Source organism: Carica papaya, chromosome 4 (genome assembly GCF_054855325.1).
Source record: "Carica papaya isolate Zhongbai chromosome 4, ASM5485532v1, whole genome shotgun sequence".
Lineage (NCBI taxonomy): Eukaryota > Viridiplantae > Streptophyta > Magnoliopsida > Brassicales > Caricaceae > Carica > Carica papaya.
Window position 1 is genome coordinate 9,430,108 of NC_142312.1, and position 20,399 is coordinate 9,450,506.

The following is a 20,399-nucleotide window of genomic DNA, read 5'->3' on the forward strand; positions in this document are numbered from 1 at the left end:
GAAAAAGATAAACAATTAATTTGTAGCCCCTCATGTACGGAAAAATATCCATCTAGCTTTCCATCAAACGATCCCCCAACAATAGCTATGAATTCAAATAGTGCATTTAGATTATTCTTCTTAAAATTTTAGTACATTGTTTTTATCTAGTATTGTAAATTAAGTTTTTTTATGTTTTAAATAATTATTAGTTTTTTTTGTATATCTTTTATGTATATTTTTAGTAAATTGATTCTAAAATTTAATACCATAGTTTTTTTAAGAATTTTACACCCATAAGTTTTTGTAACATAACATGTAATATCAATTTCTAAATTCGTTGTTGATAAACTCAGGGTTAAATGCACTTTTCTTTATAAAAGTCGTACTTTAGTTAAGTTTTTATGATCATGTTGCTAACTTGGTCATGAGATGTATTTTCTAGTAGCATGTTTAATCGTTGTTAATAGCTTTCTAATGATCAATTTTTATTAAAGAGTGTTTGTACTAAGTTGACCATTTTATTTTTCTCTATTTTTACTAGCAGTAGAAAGATTGTCTTCTGTTGTTATAAAACACAAGCAAATAATGAATTCCACGAGTTGTACATATATTGTCAGGCATTTATAATCATTTGCAAATGCTTGCATTTTGTTTAACATGATTATATCATAAAAGTTACAAAAAAGTTAAAATAGATAATAACTTTGTATGAATAGGCACATGTGAACTTTGAGAAATCATCCATATGTTTTGAAATAAATATTCTAAATGTCAACAAAGTCATAATTTAACAATTTAATAGATTAAATTGATTTATTAACACTCTAAATATTTGAATCTCTTTGCAATTATAGGTTTATCAAAGCAAATCAAATTTGATAATGGTTTAATTTAATGGCTCGAAAAGTGTAATATAAGTTATAATAATCACGTAAATAAATACTGAATATTAATTTTTTTTAAATAAATTATATTTATTTTTCATGAGTATGAACAAGTATTCTATAATATTATTATCTGTTTTTTTTTTTAATAATTTTTTTAACATAAAATGAAAGTATCAATAAATTTATTTTGTAAAAAATGTTTTAAAAAATTTAAGAAGGATTTGATTAATATTTAATTTAAAAAATTGGGTAATGAGATAAGAACATTGGTTTGGGGGCAATTTAGTACAAGTTTAATTAAAAATGCCACCTCTTAGCATACAAACAAAGTGACACAATATAAACACAATGCCTATACATATAATATTATAAATTGAATTATAGCATAGAGCAAAATTAATATTGATATATATATATATATATATATATACACACACACAGTTTCATGTTTACTAAAAAGAAAGTGTGTGGCTTCCTATGTATGGGCCTCATTATTAGTAATGAGGACTTACCCTTTCCAGGTGTATGGATTCATTTGTATATCATTTTTAGTTTGGTGGGAAATACTTTTTTCTTTTTCCTTTTCCAGAACGTGATTTCCAGTTTTTTAAAATTATTAATATATATACACACACATTACAGAAATTAAACTCAAATAATCAAGATAGAAAATATAATATATATGTATATATATATATATATATACAAGATATTGAGTGTACATGTACTTTAGTTTTTTTGGGATGAAGTGATGGTGTGTGTGTGTATATATATATATATATATATATATTTGGTTTTATCCATGCTGCAGAAAAAGTAGACAATATAAATGTGAAGTTGATTGATAAAACTTATGAGGGTGACAAATTTCTTCTTCTTGGCCCACATGAGTTGCAGGAGATCATTCATTCAAATAAAATCATGACATAGATGTGTGTGTGTGTATGTATATATATATATATATATATATGGATATAGATATAGGACAGCTGTATTGATGCTCTGTGGCGGGTTCCAATCCCAAAAATCTAATACCCCTCACGGATGCCGTTGATTTGATGACTGATCTGTTCTGTCTGATGAGATCACGGCCGTCCATTTAATTGTGGTATCACATGGAAGCATGTGGTCCCAAAAGAGTGTTTTGGACCGACGTTGATTGAAGTCAACTTAAGCAAAGCTTTTTTGGTAGACAAAAGGAAAAGGATGTCATCTCATGACACCAATCATTTATGTCCCTCCACCAATCCTTAATTTCTTCATTTTATATATTCAAAAAAATAATTTCTTCATTTTACATGGAAACAAATTAAAATAAATCAAGTAATTAATTAATTTAACAAAAAACAAATACGATTTACCTAATTAATAAATCCAATTTTACTATAAATAAACTTTAGAAAATAATACGTATAATCATATATAATATTTCCAAAAAAATAATAAATTAAATTAAATAAGTTTGTTGTTTTTGCTCTTAAAAAATAATATATTTATATGTATGCTCGCAATAAAAAATATTATTTTCATCTTCGTTCAATATTAAATTAAATATTCATAATTACTATAATATTTGATTTATTTTATTGATCAAAATTTATAGATTACATTATTTAAATAGTGTATAAGTTAGTTAATTTTTAAATAAAAAAGTTTAAGTTATTTAAGTGTTTTGAGTAATATAGACTTACAAGGTCAATTAGTTTATTTATATATTTGGTAAAATTCAATTTACTATTTTTTAATAAATACAAAAATATGAATAACTAAGTTCAAGACTTACTTATAACATGTCTAAAAAATATTTTAAAAAATAAATAGTATTTGGTATAGAATAAATAAATTAAAAAAAAATAAATGACATATTATATTTTGCAAAATATATAGGTTGAAATTTCAGAATTTCTTTAAAGACCCTTTCAATTTTTTTTTTTGGTTGGTTAACAATAATATTTTACAAGAGTTGGAGACTAATATTTTTTTAAAGATATTATTACAAGAAATATATAATTTATAAATCTTTAAAAGTAAAAAAAAAAAAAACCTTAAAAATATTATAAGCTCTTACTGACTTCTCCCAAATCATTGGCAAAGCTTGTCCCTTAAAGCATGAAAGTAGGAGACTGACTGCCCATAATTCCAATCAATTTTGTTTCTTGCAAAATTTGGGAAAATTTTAAGGCACTTTGTAAGATATTGATTGCATAAATCAGATTTTTAATTATATGCATTTTAAATACATATGCAAAAAAAGAAACCACTATAATATAAAAATACATATATTAATTATTAGGTAATATATATATAATAATTATAATACAATAAAAAGTAATTTTTAAATAATAATATACGAATCAATTAACTCGAAAAGGCTGATAATTATTAAACTAAGTGGTTTAAATTCATTTTAATAATGAAAGCAAAGTGAAAATAGAGATTATTGATGATGAAATGATAGGCTTGAGTGGCTAATGCACTTGGTAAACCCTAATTTATTAGAAAGTAAATGCCCACAAGAACAGTCAGAGCGAACTTGAGAAAAAAAAAAAGTTCAAATTTTTTAATAAAAAAGTTTAGTTTTTTAAATTTTAAAAAGCTCAACTTTTTTAGTTTTAGTTTTAGCTTTTTTTTTTTTATAAATAAAAGAAGCTAAATTGTTCAAATCAAATGTGAACTCAAAAGCCAAATGAGTGGGTTTGTGTATAGGTAGAAATCTCTTTGAAGTGGAGCCTACCAGCCATACTTCCTCTGATCGATCTTTTTGCCTCTATAATCTTCCCATTTTCCTTTCTTCAACGGTGCTCTATTTTGCCGCCTCTACATTACACCTCTTTCAGACAATTTTTACAGAAACAGACAACAAAGAGAAAATCTTTTTTTGAGAGAGAGGGACAGAAAGTTTGAAGCTTTTACTGATTAAACGAAGAAATCTGTGCTGGGTCTTTTTTGTATTTTTGAAAGATTGGTCTTCAACAACACTTTCCTTTATTCTCTGAAAAGGTAAGCTAAATTCCATTTTCTAAAAAATAAAATTTCCCTCTATATATATATATATATTTTTGGAAACTGGGTCTCCGTGGAATCTCTCCTTAAATGTCAATAGTCCATTACTTTCAATGCCATATTGAGACAAAAACAACGGTTTAAGTATGTGTCTGTATGTCTCTCAAGTCTCCCTCCAGCCAATTTAACAGTCATGAGCTTTTTTCTTTTGTTTTCCGGAATACGGTCTTCTTTTGCAGGTTGGTTAAGTTAGTTGAACTGGCTGCAGGCAACACAGAGATTTGGATTTCATATTTTGGCTTTCTTATTGGTTGCAAGGCACTGGGTCGATTGGTTTGGTGGCAGATTTTAATCTATGATAACATTCTTGAGTTTCAAATCCTTGTGTGTTCTCAGATCTAAATTTACATTCACATGGTCTTCCCTCCTGTTTATTTGAAGAGTGGGTCTTCAGTTTTTATTTAATTGAGGATGCTTCTTTATATGTTAGATAGCTTTTTAGATCTACAAAGCCCTAATATTGAAGGTTTATTGATTTACATATTCAATTTTTGCAAATGGGACTCAGTTGTTCTTTCATGTATTTTATGCTTTAAGTAGATTGCATAAATTTTAGAAGAACAAGGAGTTTGAAATTTTTTTCCTCATCGCTGCTTGTTTCTACCAATCTTTAAAGTATCAAACTTTGAATTCCGTTATTAATCTTTTACCTTCAACTTTGGGTGTTCCTACCTTATCCCATCTCTCTCTCTTTTTATTTTTTTAATCTAATCTACATTGCTTTATTCATTTAGGTTTAAAGCATACTGTTATTAAGGCACTTGAATTTCCTCCTGCCAGCTACAGACTTTTTTTTCTAATTCTTTTATGTTTAGTTCTTTGCTAGAATGACAGTGACAGTATCCCTACTAAACCGGAGTTGGTTATTATGAATTACCATTTCATTTTTCTTGTGATTCTAGTATTTTTTTTAAAAAAAATCCATTTTCAGGTTTATGTTATGATTAAAGCGGTTCTTACTTTCAGAGTGGCGTCTCGTACATAGAGTGCTTGCATGGGATTTGGTATATTTTGGATAGAAGCAATATGGATTGTATCAATCCTCGGGAAGATAGCTCCAGGTTTGGGTCGTTACCAGCAACGACCTCAAGGAACATGTCATCATCATCTTCTGTATTCTTTTCAGCAAACCAGTCACCATTCTTCTCTCCAAGATCACCGAAGTGTCAATTGTCGGAGTCAACAAGATCTGATGCTCAATGTGATAGCATTTTTTTAAGTTCTGATCCTCTTAGTTCTAGTTCAGGTGTCCGAGATCCTGAGTCCTTGGTAAATGTCGGATTTGCCTTGTCAGATATGTTGTCGAGGCCTGCTGCAGGTACATCAAGTGATTTCCTGAAGCTGGACCCCCCGCCTTCAACAGCTGGTGTTTCAAATAACAGTCAGTCCATTTATGGCCATAACCATGAAAATAATTATCATGTAAGAGGGAAATATCAAAAGCATTCAAGAGGTTACGAAATGCCATCTACTCCAGCTTCAGTTTCACTTTCTTCTAGTAGGCTAAGGTGTTGTGATGTTTTCATTGGTTTACATGGTCGCAAACCTTCCTTAGTGAGGTTTGCTAATTGGCTTCGTGCTGAGTTGGAGATTCAAGGGATTAGTTGTTTTGCATCTGACAGAGCTCGATGTAGGACCTCTCGGAAACATGGAATTGTCGAGAAGGCAATGGATGTTTCTTCATTTGGGGTTGTAATTTTAACAAGGAAGTCATTCAAAAATCCATATTCAATTGAGGAGTTAAGATTTTTTGCAAGCAAAAAGAATTTAGTTCCAGTATTCTTTGATTTGAGTCCCAGTGATTGCCTTGTCAGAGACATTGTTGAAAAGAGGGGCGAGCTTTGGGAGAAAAATGGTGGTGAGCTATGGGCTCTGTACGGAGGGTTGGAGAAGGAATGGAAAGAAGCTGTTCATTGTCTTTCAAGGGTTGATGAGTGGAAGCTGGAAGCTCAGGATGGTAACTGGAGAGACTGTATATTAGGGGCAGTCACATTACTGGCAATGAGGTTAGGGAGGAGAAGTGTTGTTGAGAGGTTGGCTAAGTGGAGAGAGAAGGTAGAGAAAGAGGAGTTCCCTTTCCCTCGAAATGAGAATTTTGTTGGCAGGAAGAAAGAATTGTCTGAGCTAGAATTTATGCTTTTTGGTGAAGTTAGTGGAGATTCTGAAAGAGATTATTTTGAGCTCAAGGCTAGGCCAGCTAGAAGGAAAAATTTGACAATTGGGTGGAGTAAGAGCAGTTTAGTGGAGGAGAGGCGGAGGGAACGACAACAGGGGAGTGGCAGCAGGAAGGGTAAAGAAAAAGTAGTATGGAAGGAGTCAGAAAAGGAGATTGAGATGCAAAGTACTAACTTTCCCCAATCAATGCAGCACCAGTCAAGGACGAGGAGCAGTGGACGGCACGCAAGAAGAAAAAGATCAACAAAGATTCTGTATGGGAAAGGGGTTGCCTGTGTGTCGGGGGACTCAGGAATGGGCAAGACAGAACTTCTTCTGGAATTTGCATACCAATATCACCAGAGGTACAAGATGATTCTATGGATTGGTGGTGAAAATAAATATATCAGGCAAAATTATTTGAATCTCCAGTCATTTTTGGATGTAGATGTGGGGTTCAAAAACTCAGAGAAAAGCAGGATAAAGAGCTTCGAAGAGCAGGAAGAAGCTGCTATCTCTAGGGTTCGGAAGGAGCTCATGAGAAATATACCATGTCTGGTGGTGATTGATAACTTAGAGAGTGAAAAGGATTGGTGGGATCGGAAGCATGTAATGGATCTTCTTCCTCGTTTTGGTGGGGAGACCCACATAATAATATCTACTCGTCTTCCACGTGTGTTGAATTTGGAACCTCTGAAACTTTCTTACCTTTCTGGAGTTGAGGCAATGTCTTTGATGCAAGGAAGTGCCAAAGATTACCCAGTGGCTGAAATTGATGCCCTCAGGATTGTTGAAGAGAAAGTTGGAAGACTGACTCTGGGTCTTGCCATTATAGGTGCAATTTTATCTGAGCTACCAATAAATCCAAGCAGGCTTTTGCACACCATTAACCGAATGCCTTTAAGGGACTTTTCATGGAGTGGTAGGGAAGCTCATTTATTGAGGAGAAACACTTTTTTCTTGCAACTCTTAGAGGTATGTTTCTCAATATTTGATCATGTGGATGGGCCGAGGAGCTTGGCAACCAGAATGGCCCAGGCAAGTGGTTGGTTTGCACCAGCTGCAATTCCTGTATCCTTTCTAGCCTTAGCTGCTCATAAAATACCGAGGAAGGATAAAGGGACCAAGTTGTGGAGAACAATGTTACATTCTTTACTTTGTGGTTTTAATTCCTACACAAAGCGATCAGAAGCAGAAGCGGCTTCGATGTTATTGAGATTTAATGTTGCAAGAAGTAGTACAAAGCATGGCTATCTCCATGTCAATGAAGTCGTCAAGCTTTATGCTCGACAGAGAGGAGCTGATGGAACTGCACATGCTGTTGTTCAAGCCATCATAAATCGCGGATCTATATCCCAACATTCAGAACATATTTGGGCAGCATGCTTCTTGCTATTTGGATTTGGTAATGAACCTTCTGCTGTTGAGCTCAAGGTCCAAGAATTGTTATCCCTTGTCAAACAAGTTGTTTTGCCTCTTGCAATTCGGGCATTTGTTACATTCTCTCGATGCAGTGCTGCTTTAGAACTCCTCTACCTCTGTACCAGTGCTTTGGAAGCAGCAGAGCAAGCCTTTATAACTCCAGTTGAGAAGTGGTTGGACAAATCACTTTGCTGGAGGCCCATCCAAACGAACGCTCAGTTGAATCCCTACCTGTGGCAGGAGTTGGCACTATCACGAGCAACAGTTCTAGAAACTAGAGCCAAGCTAATGCTTAGAGGGGGCCAATTTGACATAGGGGATGATCTTATTAGGGAGGCAATTTTTATCAGAACATCAATTTGTGGGGAGCATCATCCAGACACCATATCAGCACAAGAAATTCTGGGTAACATCACTAGGCTTCTGGCAAATGTTCAAAGTCATACTTCACCATAGGGTTTTATTATTTTTTTTTGTACCAAAACTTACATTAGATCTATACAAAGTTACTAATAAAACTGCTGAAAACAGTTGAGGGGAATTTTCCACACCATTTTTACATTAATGAGATTCCTTTCTATTTATGATTTCTTCCATTTTGCTAATGAAATTAATTCATGGTTTTTGGCATCATATAACTTTATTTCTTCAAATGCTCTGTCAAGTTTCCATTATGGCAAACTTTCTAACCACAGTTTTGTATCTGACCCTTGTTGATGGGATTTTTTGTTCTGCCAACTGGATTTCTTGAAAGTAACAGAGATCAAAGAGATGCTGCCGTAGTAAAAAGTTGGTGCTGCCAAGCACAAAAGAGCTACTTCAGGTCTTGATGCCAGGCAGTTCATGCCAAAAAGTGAAAGGATAGGAGTTTATGGACCAACTGTATATTTGTTGCTTCGGAAGCTCCTTGTATGAGCAATAAACCTTTCAACTACATAATGTAGCCATCATTTGCTGGAGCTTTCATACGTTTTTATTTGAGGTGAATTCTTTCTCATGTAATTTCAATGTAATACATTCACCATTTTATACATTTTCTTATGTGAAGGAGAAGGAGAAGGCCTACCAGCTAACTGCAGAGCTTTCTCTGCACTCAAAAGTTTGTCTTGCTCTTTCAAATTATATTTGTTATTAGTAACTCACCTTTATAAATTTGTCTTGAATGCTGTTCTTTACTTCTCTTTGAGAGGTTCAAGATGTACTTTTTCTGGTCAAAGGAAACACCACTTTATTGTAAAAGCACATTACTTGATCTTAATCTGAAACCAAATCAAAGTCTGGATCATTGTAGTTGGTTGCTGAAGCTTAAAAATATCTGCTAAGAATCAGATTGTATTGCTGCTGAAGATATGAAGCTTTCACATACATAAGAAATTTGTTGGAGGTTTCTTCACATCATGCCGACTCTTATTAAGATTTCTAGAATTTTGCATGAAATTCATTGGTGCAAGCTCTAAATGCTCATTTGTCTTAAAGAGGTTTGGACGATAAATTTTCTGTTATATCTGCTCCATTGCATATTCCCGCTATGCTTAACTTGTCTTAAAGAGGTTTGGACAATAAATTTTCTGTTATATTGCTCCATTACATATTTGTTCGAGAGTTGACAGTACAAATTCTATTCCATGATAGTAAAAAAACTTGTATATCTGGGAATCTGAAATCTTGGATATTTCTGGTTTTCAAAATTTTTATAAAATCCTTTACTTGCATATATGTGTGTGTGTGTTTATGGCTATTAGCACAGTATGTACAAACTCTGTCATTGTAGAAATGAGCTTGTTTTGTTTTTTGTCCATTTATCCTATTCAAGGATATACATTGTTTATTCATATGTTCCCAAGTTTCAAAATGAAGGCTGCATTCTACACTGTATTATTCTCTTTATAGCTTTTGATACTTCGTTTTCTCCTAAAATTTTAGGACTTATTTAGGGGTATATTTTATTTAATTGCTGATTTGAGTTAGAGGGAAAGCTGTCTTCATGTGAAAATAGATAAGACAAGATAACATTGTTTTTATTTAGAAGATGAGTTTTGTTTATTCCTTAATGTTATCGACTAAAGAATGTGTGTGCTAACTTGTTTCAACACAACCGGCTTTTAGCGCCTTGTCTTTCGGGTTGTTGGAGAGTAAAGCATTGGAAACTGTTGGTTATCTCCTGCATTTTTGGTGGGTACAAGTCATATGATTGCATTAAATTGAGTTTGATCACGAGGATTATTTGAAACTTTTGGAGTAAAGTCAAAGGAAGTTGCATTAGTTTCTCAAAAAGGTAGAAATATTGAAATCTTGATTTCATTTTGCAGCTGATGCCCCTGAACTTGGATTTTACTTGATATGGTAACAAGGCAACCAAGAAAAGCACTCTTGAATTCTCTGGTTAGGATCTTCTTTCCTGTATGTGTGTGTGTGTGTGTGTATATAAATTGATAATTGATGAATTATAATGCAGTTAGAAGTAAAAAAATTATAATTTGAAACGAGTATAGACGTATATGAATCAAATGGCACATCCGACCCATCTTTTAGTTATATACATACTTAAATGCTAATCGGCCTATGTTTATACTTTCCTTTTCAACTCCCTTTACTTAGGGTTTATCTTGTATGATTAACCAAATTAGGAAAAAGAAACCAGAATCTTTTTATTATTTTGATCCTTTTTCTTGTATGATTAACCAAATTCACCCACAAGCAATTTAACTATGAATTTTGACTTTAAATGAAAGAAAATAGATTTACATGCAAAATCAAATGTATTCAAATTATTATGGGTAGGCAACAAACAATAAAATTAATCCAACTCTCTTTCTTCTCAGTTACAGGTGAAGAAGGCTGAATAAAGACTCTCTTCGAGGTTGAAAGAAGGAAGAAAGAAAATGAGTTTTATTAAGGCTTCGCAAAACGCTGTCGTTTGAGAAACCGGATTGTTGCAAGCTTATTTCGAAAGGGGTCGGGCTAACTGGGCTGATTGTTGAGAAGCCGGACTTTTCCCACTTTCTCTTTCTCTCTTTTCTGCTTTTATTTTTTCTCTTTTTTTCTCTCTCTTTTTTCTTTTTCTCTTTTTTTTTTTAAAAAAAAATATTTTCTTGTTTTATTTTTTTATTATTTCTCTGGTTTTCCTTTTTTTTTTTAAACTCACTTTCCTCCAATTTTTTCTCTCTCCTTTTCTTTAAACTCACATAATAATAAATTTAATTTCTTTTTTAAAAAAACTAGAGTAGATCTCATGTATTTCTAAAAGTATCTCTAATAAAATATATTATGAATTTTGGGAAAAGAGAAAGTTGAGTCTGTATTTTATTAGACCATTTGAAATTTAGGAGAAGATTATAATAGTTGCATATAGTCTAATACTATTGCTTGATTTATCAAGTATTTATGATATCTTTCATATTGATATTATGGAAATAATAATCATCCTCTTTACATATTATTTGGTATGATTTTATATATATTAAACGATATTTATCTTATATTGATATTTTAACACATATTTTCTATTATAAAAAAATAGTACTCTAATAAAAAAGATTTCATTAGTAAAAATTTTATAATAAAACCATTCATTAGAAGAAGCAATAAGAGAACATGAATATGATATAAACAAAATGTACGTATATTTATTTATGACTTTTGGTAAATAAAATTTAAAAATTAAATTTTTTAAGATGTGGAGAATGTGACAATCTCAAATGTAACAACCCTGAAAATTCAAAGGAAATAGATAATAACTTAAGTGCAGAACCAAAATAAAATAGTTAAACTTTACATTCCTTACACAATAACTTCAAAGTACTAAACAGTATTAAAAAATTCACTTTTTTGAAAGAAACACAAGAAATAAGGAAATAAACGGAAAAGAAAAAATATCTAGCATCTACTCGCAATCTTCTTACAGATCAAGCTCTAAAACCTAGTCCTCTTGATCTGAAATGGTTAAATAAGGAATGAACTACACTACCCCAGTAAAGATATTACACTATATCACCGATACAGAAATAAATGTGGATATAAAAACAAAAACAACTAATGAAGTACTAAATTTAGCAAATCCATTTATCAATCATAAAATCATTTACGGTTCACTTACCACAGTTGAATTTATGAAAATAACATATGCATACAATAATATCATACAAATCATAATTTCATGTAAGATCACTAACATAGCACATATCATAAATCTATACACATCGTCAAATAATCAAACAATAACTGTCACTTTTTCACCAACCTACTAGTATTCATGGGAGTTCATAGGGATGTCCCCGCTACAAGTAACCCATTTTCTTTAACAATCTTAATTACGGGTCGTCTCCATACCCCGTCCGGTATGAGTACTAAATTATTAAACTTCAATACCCTGTTTGGTATGAGGGTGAAGCGGGTCGTCCCTATACCCCATCCGGTATGAGCGCCAAATTATCAAGTCTCAATACCTCGTCCGGTATGAGACAACGTTCACGGTAGAGTTCCCTATGTACCCGGTCCGTCCATAATCTCTCAGGATATCTAGTAAGACTACCATTTTATCTGTTTATTTAATCACACAACTTTTCCGTTTTTCTTTAGTCTCCATTTTTCAAATCAACTATGATCACATAAACAAACAAACATGTATTAGCGAATGCAATCATATCTCAATTTTCCAATCAAATAGTAGTCACGTAAGGCTTCAATTCACGTATTCAAACCATAAAATTGATAAACTAGATACCATCATACTTTTAGACTATAAAATAAATTAATAGAAATTAACAAAGAACAATTTCTAGTTCGGGCTCCATTAGTAATCCGTAATTAATTATGCTCATTTATTTAATTTGCACAAATGCCAAATTATTATTTATTTAAACTTCAATTCTATGATAGGGAATAGGGTGAGAGATCTTTATTCGATTTGTCGCTCGAAAAGCTAAGTTGTTTACTGCGTCTACAGGCGGTCCCTGAGTTTCTTGAATTTTTTTTCTAAGAATCGAAACGTGCTAATAGTACATACAAATATTCCAAACAAACCCAAAATCAGTCTTAGGGCCCACTCGGCCAATTTCAGAATTCTAGCACGGCAGCTCCGCTGTGCTCCGGCGACAGCGGCGCCGCTTGCTACCTTAAATCGGCTGTTTTCGGCCGATTTTGCATCGATCCCTGCAAGAAAACACGTTAAAGAGCATCGGTTAGCCAAAAAAATTGAAACTCACCAGTGGTGGGGCTCTCTGGTGCGGCGGCTCTTCTGGCACACGTTGCGGTTGGGTGTTTTGCTCCAGTCAACCTGTAGAGAGGGATACGGTGATCACAATGGTAAAAAAATTACACAGAATGGGAATCGGGAAGGACATCATCGGAGGCGTTTTGTGAAATTCTCTGCGGCGGTGCCGCTGGTGTTTTTCAGTCAATTGGCTGGTCTTTTACTTCGATTTGGCCATGGGTGAGATTAAAATTGAATTTCGTGCAAAAAAAAAAAGTTTTTACATTTTTTAGCAGTCAAAAAGGGTTCCGGTGCGGTGACGGTCTACTCTTCGGCGGCTGGGTCGTCTTCTCCGGTGAAGGGGTATGGTGACTAGGGTTAGGGTTTGGTGCGGATGAAAATTATTTATATCTGTCCGCTTTTGATCTGAACCGTTCGATCGCATTTAAATTTGACCGTTCGATCGGGTTTGGGAGGGAGCGCATCCAGACCGTCTGTGCACGCGAGAACGGACCTGGGCCGTTCAATTGTGGGCAAGCGGATCGCTCGTATAGCTTCCCGCGTGGCACTGCATCAGCGCCCGTTGTCACGTGGTGCGTCCTGGTTCGTCGGGGTTGCTGACCGGGCATCCCACGTGGCAGAACTTCTCCAAATTGTATTTTGATCCCTAATTTCTAATTTTTCTTTCAAAGTATCCCTAGAATCCAAATTTTTATTCATTTTTCCCAAAATTGTTTCTAGGTTCATCCTTATTCAATTTTTACTTCATTTTTAACCCAAATAAAATAAAATAAAAAAAAATAAAAAATAAAAAATTATATTTATTAATTATTTAATTACACACAAATTTTTATTTATTATTTTTTTTGTGGGTGTTCATCAAAGTACTAAACATTATATGTGCATATGATTTGTATTGTTTAAATAAATATTATAATTAATGCATATTTGGATATGCTTATTTATAAAGTTTATACGTCTAATAAATTACATATTCTATTTAAAAATAGTTGGAGAGCTATTTTACAAAATTTAAGGATTTATAGCATCTCATGGTTAGATGTCACTTTTTTGTGTATCCAAGATCTGCTTAAATTTTATGTTTTTTCATGAGTTACTTAGCACCTTCGGAATAAAAGAAAAATAACTAATATATTTATTTATTTATTTAGAAGTTTGATTCGTTAGATCATGATATTTGATTATTATTTGTCCTTTAATATATTAGTGATATTTATATTTCTATAAAAAAATTATATTTTTAAAGTATGAATCTTTAAAAATTGTATATGTTAATATTAATAATTCTAATGCTAATCTGTAACACCCACTAATTTTATAATTTTTATTTTTATTATTTTGATTTTTCAATTTATTTTATTTAATTTAATAAAAATATAATAATAGTAATGATAAAATTGGCTAAAAATATTATTTGGATTTAATTGAAATTGATTTTGGGAAAAAGGGGTGAAAATTTGGATTCTGGAGGTATTTTTGAAAAGAAAATCGGAAACCGGGGGTCAAAATGCAATTTAGAAAAATTGTGCCACGTCAGCGCCACGTCAGCAGCCACGTCAGCGGCCCAGTCAGCAGCCCTGGCCAACCAGGACCTGCCGCGTGGCAAGACCACGTCGACCCGAGAACGGGCCACGTGGGCGATCCACGTGCGCGCGATCGGACGGTCCAGATGCATCCCCGCGCGCACGGATGGCCCAGATCAAGCACGCGCACGGATGGCCCAGATGCACGCGCATGGACGGCTCAGATGCACGCGCACGGACGGCCCAGATTCAATCAAGTACGAACGGTCCAGATTTAATCAAGATGGACGGCTGTGATTAAAAGGCAAAAGGGTATAAATAAAACCCCCACACCTGACCACAAAAACCCTAGCCGCCTGCCCTCGCCGGAGAAGACGAACCAGACGCCGGAGGAGCCGACCGCCGCCACCCGCCGCCGCACCAGGGAGTTTTTCGACCGCCGATCGAGGTAAATTTCATACCCCGGCTCGTTTTTCAATGCTGAGTTTCCCTGTGGCCAAATCGGAGCCAAAATCCTGGCCAAACGGCCAGAAAACACGGCCGAAACCCAGCGGCGCCGCCGCGCCCCTCCTCAGTTTTTGCCTCCGATGAGGCCCTTCCCGGCCTCCGTTTGATACAATTTTTATATCACCGCGATCACCATTCTTTTCTTTACAGGTTGATCAGAGCCAAATCACCAAAACACGAACCTCGCCGGAGAGCCGCCACACCCGAGAGCACCGCCGCCGGTAAGCTTCAAATTTTCGTAATTTTTTGGCCCCCCGAGAGCCCTAGGGTTGTTTTATCGTAGGGACCGATGCAAGTGTGGCCGAATTCAGCCGGAAACGACCAAAAACGGCCAACCCGAGGCGAATCGCAGCCGCAAGCGGCGGCGCCGTCGCCGGAGCACGACGGAGCCGCCGTGCCAGAATTGCGATATTGGCCGAAAGGGGCCCTGGGTCTAATTTGGAATTTTTGGGACACGTGCAGGTACCAGTAGTGCGTTTCAGTTCCCCAGAAAAAATTCAGGAAAAATTAGGGACAGCCTGTAGGCGCACTGTAGAGCCGTATTCAGACCCCGAAATAAGTAAGGACCCCTCACCCTATTTCCTATCATGGTATTAAAGTTCAATAAATGATAAAATGGTATTTCATGAATCAATAGATGTATGAAATTGTTTAAGGTCGCTAATGGAGCCCGAGTCTGGTGTGTTTGTCGGTCAGCTGTTGTTTGGCCTATTTTACAGTTTTAAATGCAGTATGAGGTCTGATTTTTTCATTTCATAGTTTCTTGTGCATATATCACTGTTTTATTGATTATGGGTTGAATGACTGAGAACCCGATGTTGTATGTTGTCTTGTTTGGCATAAATTACTGGTTTGCTTTTGTGTGTGTGAATTGATGATGCTGACTGAGGAAAAGGGGAATGAAATGTTATGTAAATTGATAATTGTATAATGTAGTCAGCTTGACTAGATATCCTGGGAGATGGTGGACGGACTGGGTCCGTAGGAAACCCTACCGGGATTGTGGTATCTCATACCGGACGGGGTATGGAGACCTTATGTGTTTTGGCGCCCATACCGGACGGGGTATGGAGACCTTATGTGTTTTGGCGCCCATACCGGACGGGGTATGGGGACGGCCCGTTTCACCCTCATACCAGACGGGGTATTGAGGTTTATAGTTTTGGCGCCCATACCGGACGGGGTATGGGGACGGCCCTGGAATCTGATTACAAGTGTTAAGGGTTCACGGGTAGCGGGACCCCTATAGATCCATATGGATACTAGTAGGCTGGTAAATGAGGAAAAGTATGTTGTGTAATGATTGAATTGCAAAAGGCGTGATAAATATTATGTTATACAGTTCATATGATTTCATGATGATGATAATGTTATTGCTTTCGTATGTTGTTTTATGAATTTCACCGAGGTAAGTGGATAGTAAAGGATTTTATTATTGATAAAAGAATTTGTTGTAAATTATGCTCCATTGGTTTTTTTGTGTTTTCTACCCACCTTTACCTCCGTGACGGTGAGATAGTATGATGTCTTTACTGGGCTGTTGTAGCTCATTCCTTATTTAATCATTTCAGATCAGGAAGACATTGTTTCCGAGCCCGTTCCGCAGGAAGACGGCGAAGGGGACGTCTGAAGACTCCGTAGTTATATTTATAGCTTTTATTTTCGAGTTTCTCTTTTAGTTAGTTTGTTCTTTTATACTTTGAGCACATTTTTGGTTTTAGTGTAAGGGATCTTAATCAAAATTTTTATTGCGCTTCCGCATTTGACATTTTTAATACACATATTTAATTTTAAAATTCCGGAGCCGTTATATAATCTATTCCTTGTTAAGAGGTGTTTTTTTTTTTTTCTATTTTCATTACTATTTAAAAATAAAAATTATTAAAATTGAGAGAAATCTTAAAGACAAAGTTTATAAGTTTTAATAGACTTAAACTATTCGAAGAAATTCAAAAATTACTTAAAATTTGTTAACTATAACTTTTTTTTTCTTTTAGAGAGCATCGTATGTAACGACTCCGGAAATGTGAAAATGAAATGAGTATTTAAACACATAAAATGCGGAAGCGAGATCAAAATTTCAGTTAACATCCCTTACACGAAAACCAAAAACGTACTTAAAATATAAAAGATTAAACTAACTAAAAGAGAAACTCGAACATAAAACTATGAGTATGACTACAGAATCTCTAGGCATCCCCTTCGTCGTCATCCTGCGGAACGGGCTCGGGAACCATGTCTTCCTGATCTGAAATGGTTAAATAAGGAGTGAGCTACACTAGCCCAGTAAGAACATCACGATATCTCACCGTCACGGAGGTAAATATGGGTAGAAAAACACAAAAGACCAATGGAGCATGATTTACAACAAATCCTTTTATTCATGATAAAACCTTTACCATCCACTTACCTCGGTGGAATTCATGAAACAATATAAGAAAACAATAACATTATCACAATCATGGAATAATATAAGCTGTAAAACATAGCACTTATCACGCCTTTTGTAATTCAATCATTATACCACATATCATTTTCTCATTTATCAGCCTACTAGTATCCATGGGGGTCCATAGGGGTCCCGCTACCCGTTAACCTTTAACATTCATAATCAGTTTCCAGGGCCGTCCCCATACCCCGTCCGGTATGGGCGCCAAAATCATAAGATCTCCATATCCCGTCCGGCATGTGAGACCACAATCTCGGTAGGGTTCCCTACGGACCCGGTCCGTCCACCATCTCCTAGGATATCTAGTCAGGCTGACCCCATCATACAGTTATCAGTCTACACAATCTTTCATTTTCCTTTTCCTCAATAAGCATCATCAATTCATATTTAAACAAGCAAATCGTAATTCATGCCAACAGACAACATACAATATCAGTTCTTCAGTCTTTCAACCCATAATTAATAAAAACGTAATATATGCACTCGAAACTATAAAATGAACACATCAAACCTCATAATGCATTTAAAGCTGTAAAACAGGCCAAATAACAGTAAATCATCAATCACACTAGACTCGGGCTCCATTAGCAACCTTAAACAATTTCACACATGCGTTAATTCAAGAGATACCGTTTTATCATTTTGAACTTTAATACCGTGATAGGAAATAGGGTGAGGGGTCCTTACTTGTTTTCGGGATCCGAATACGATTCACAGTGCGCCTACAGACCGTCCCTAATTTTCTCTGAATTTTTCCCGGGGAACTGAAACACACTAACGGTACCTGCACGTGTTCCAAAAAATCTCAAATTAGGCTCAGGGCCCCTTTTTGGCCAATATCGCAACTCCGGCACGACGGCTCCGCCGTGCTCCGGCGACGGCGCCGCCGCTTGCGGCGGCGATTCGCCTCGGGTTGGCTGTTTTCGGCCGTTTCCGGCCGAATTCGGCCACACTCGCATCGGTCCCTGCGAGAAAACAACCCTAGGGCCCTCGGGGGGGCCAAAAAATCACGGAGAAACGGAGCTTACCGGCGGCGGCGCTCTCGGGTGCGGCGGCTCTCCGGCGAGGTTCGTGGTTTGGTGATTCGGCTCCGGTCAACCTGTAGAGAAAAGAATGGTGATCACGGTGATATAAAAATTGCATCAAACGGAGGCCGGGAAGGGCCTCGTCGGAGGCAAAAACCGAGAGGGGGCGCGGCGGCGCCGCTGGTCTTCGGCCGCGTATTCCGGCCGTTTGGCCGGGATTTTGGCTTCGATTTGGCCACAGGAGGAATCAGCGTGGAAAAATGAGTCGGGAGTATGAAATTTACCTCGATCAGCGGTCGGAAATTTCCCCGGTGCGGCGGCGGGTGGCGGCGGTCGGCCTCTGGTTCGTCTTTTCCGGCGAGCGGCAGGCGGCTAGGGTTTGTAGTCTGGTGTGGGGGTTCTATTTATAACCCGTTGCCTTTTGATCTCAGCCGTCCATTTTGTTTTAATCTGAGCCGTTCGTTTTTGATTGAATCTGGGCCGTCCGTGCGATTGTATCTAGGCCGTCCGATCGCGCGATTGATCTGGGCCTTCCGATCGCGTCCACGCGGATCGCCAACGTGGCCCGTTCCGGAGCGACGTGGTCTTGCCACGTGGCAGGCCCCGGTTGGCCGGGACTGCTGACAGGGCCTGCTGACGTGGCTGCCGACGTGGCTGCCGACGTGGCTGCCGACGTGGCTTTTTTTTTTTCTCGGTCCGGGCGCTACATCGTATGATAAAAGTTAAGATTCTTACGTAGTACCATCGTGAAAATAATATTTTTTAGTTTTCAACCATTATGTGCATCTCTAATCAACAAGATTTAATTTAATAAAATCTTTATTCTCTTTAATTTTGGAGAGTTAGTTTCAACTCTTATGTTGTTTAAATTAATTATATATTATATTGGCTTAGAAGAAAAAAGTTTATTTTTTACATGTGGCTAACATTAAATTATTGTAAAATAGTAATTATACGTTCAAATAATTATTTATATGCTTATGCTTTCGAATATGAAAATTGAATTCTAATTGAGGGATTTATTTGTTTCCTTTTCTACACCTATTTTTGCTCTTGGTGGTAGAAATTAATTTAAAGTTTAAATTTATATAATAATGGTGATAAAGTAGTTGCATTAATACTAATTATTATCACCTTTAAAGAAAAAAAATGAAAACGATCATCTTTTTCTCTGAAAATAACATAAAAAAATGCCCTCACGCAGGATCGAACTGCGGACCTTCAGTTTACAAGACTGACGCTCTACCACTGAGCTATAAGGGCTACTACGTTGAGTATCGAACGCACATAAAATTTATATATCTATTGATTAGAGATTTCCTAAAAAGTGATTTATGTTAATTAAAATTTTCCAATAAGTTACAATCATAAAAGAGTTAATATGTTTTAAATTTGTTTAATAATTTAAATTTAAAATATTATTAAAAAATTTAATAAAAATATCATCTTTTAAACAAAAAAAAAAGTATCAATAACTTTATGAAAAATTAATAAAATTGAAAAGACATTAAAGTTTTTTAAATTTTTGTATTAAGTAAATCTTTAACATTAATAATTTTGGTGCTTTGAACTATTTTTTGAGTATCAAGGTCACTCATCCCAAGGATTTTTCATATGCAAAATATTCAAAAAAAAAAAAACAAAAACATTTAGAACCCTTGAACTTGAAATTGCAAACCAATCTCTTCGCATAGTCAATTTCAAAATTAGTTTTCAAAGAGATTTAGTCCGCTAGTACATTTATTCAATTAAAAGCCCTTCTTTCTCACTAACTATGCTGGCAAGCGTGGATCATCTTTTAAATGGTTAAAAGAAATTATCATCATATGCCATGGCGTATGCTTTAGTTATATTTTACCATAAATACTTGTTAGCTATTATGATGCCACTTGGTTGGTATCCAGACTTTTGGACACTGCACTTTTCTAAAGCTCCAACATCTCACATTGTGACATTCAACTAACTAGGAAACAACATATTCAATTGCTTCTACAGTTGCTAATATGAGTTTGAAAACTATACCTGTGCTCTAATGTAACAATGCAAATACCACTTACATCACTTCGTATCTAATTCACCATTCCCTGAACATGCTAAACTGAATATCCATTTTGTTGGTAAAAAAATTTAAACTCAATTACTATGAGTTCACTACATTCCTAGTAAAAAATAATT

The 20,399-nt window shown here is 35.4% G+C and overlaps 1 protein-coding gene and 1 non-coding gene across 9 annotated transcripts; one reads left to right on the top strand and one right to left on the bottom strand.

The window, feature by feature from the left end:
• Positions 1 to 3,539: 3,539 nt before the first annotated feature.
• LOC110806486 (Disease resistance protein (TIR-NBS class)) lies at positions 3,540 to 10,663 on the top strand. 8 transcript variants are annotated; one of them, XR_015818404.1, is made up of 5 exons: positions 3,892 to 4,256; positions 4,899 to 7,914; positions 8,269 to 8,490; positions 9,818 to 9,890; positions 10,331 to 10,663. XR_015818404.1 is itself a non-coding variant. In XM_022031371.2 (3 exons), exon 3 carries the CDS (start codon positions 4,959 to 4,961, stop codon positions 7,962 to 7,964), a length of 3,006 nt encoding a protein of 1,001 aa, XP_021887063.1. In that variant the 5' UTR covers positions 3,540 to 3,869; positions 4,112 to 4,314; positions 4,899 to 4,958; the 3' UTR covers positions 7,965 to 8,098. The 8 variants fall into 8 exon arrangements, 7 of the variants coding, with proteins under 7 accessions (XP_021887063.1, XP_088073911.1, XP_021887064.1 ...); XM_022031371.2 differs by lacking the exons at positions 8,269 to 8,490; positions 9,818 to 9,890; positions 10,331 to 10,663 and adding an exon at positions 3,540 to 3,869 and having other exon boundaries at positions 4,112 to 4,314; positions 4,899 to 8,098; XM_022031369.2 differs by lacking the exons at positions 9,818 to 9,890; positions 10,331 to 10,663 and having other exon boundaries at positions 8,269 to 8,683.
• Positions 10,664 to 19,415: 8,752 nt separating this feature from the next.
• Positions 19,416 to 19,487, bottom strand: TRNAT-UGU (transfer RNA threonine (anticodon UGU)). The gene has a single exon. It is a non-coding gene; the product is annotated as a tRNA-Thr (tRNA).
• Positions 19,488 to 20,399: the final 912 nt, after the last annotated feature.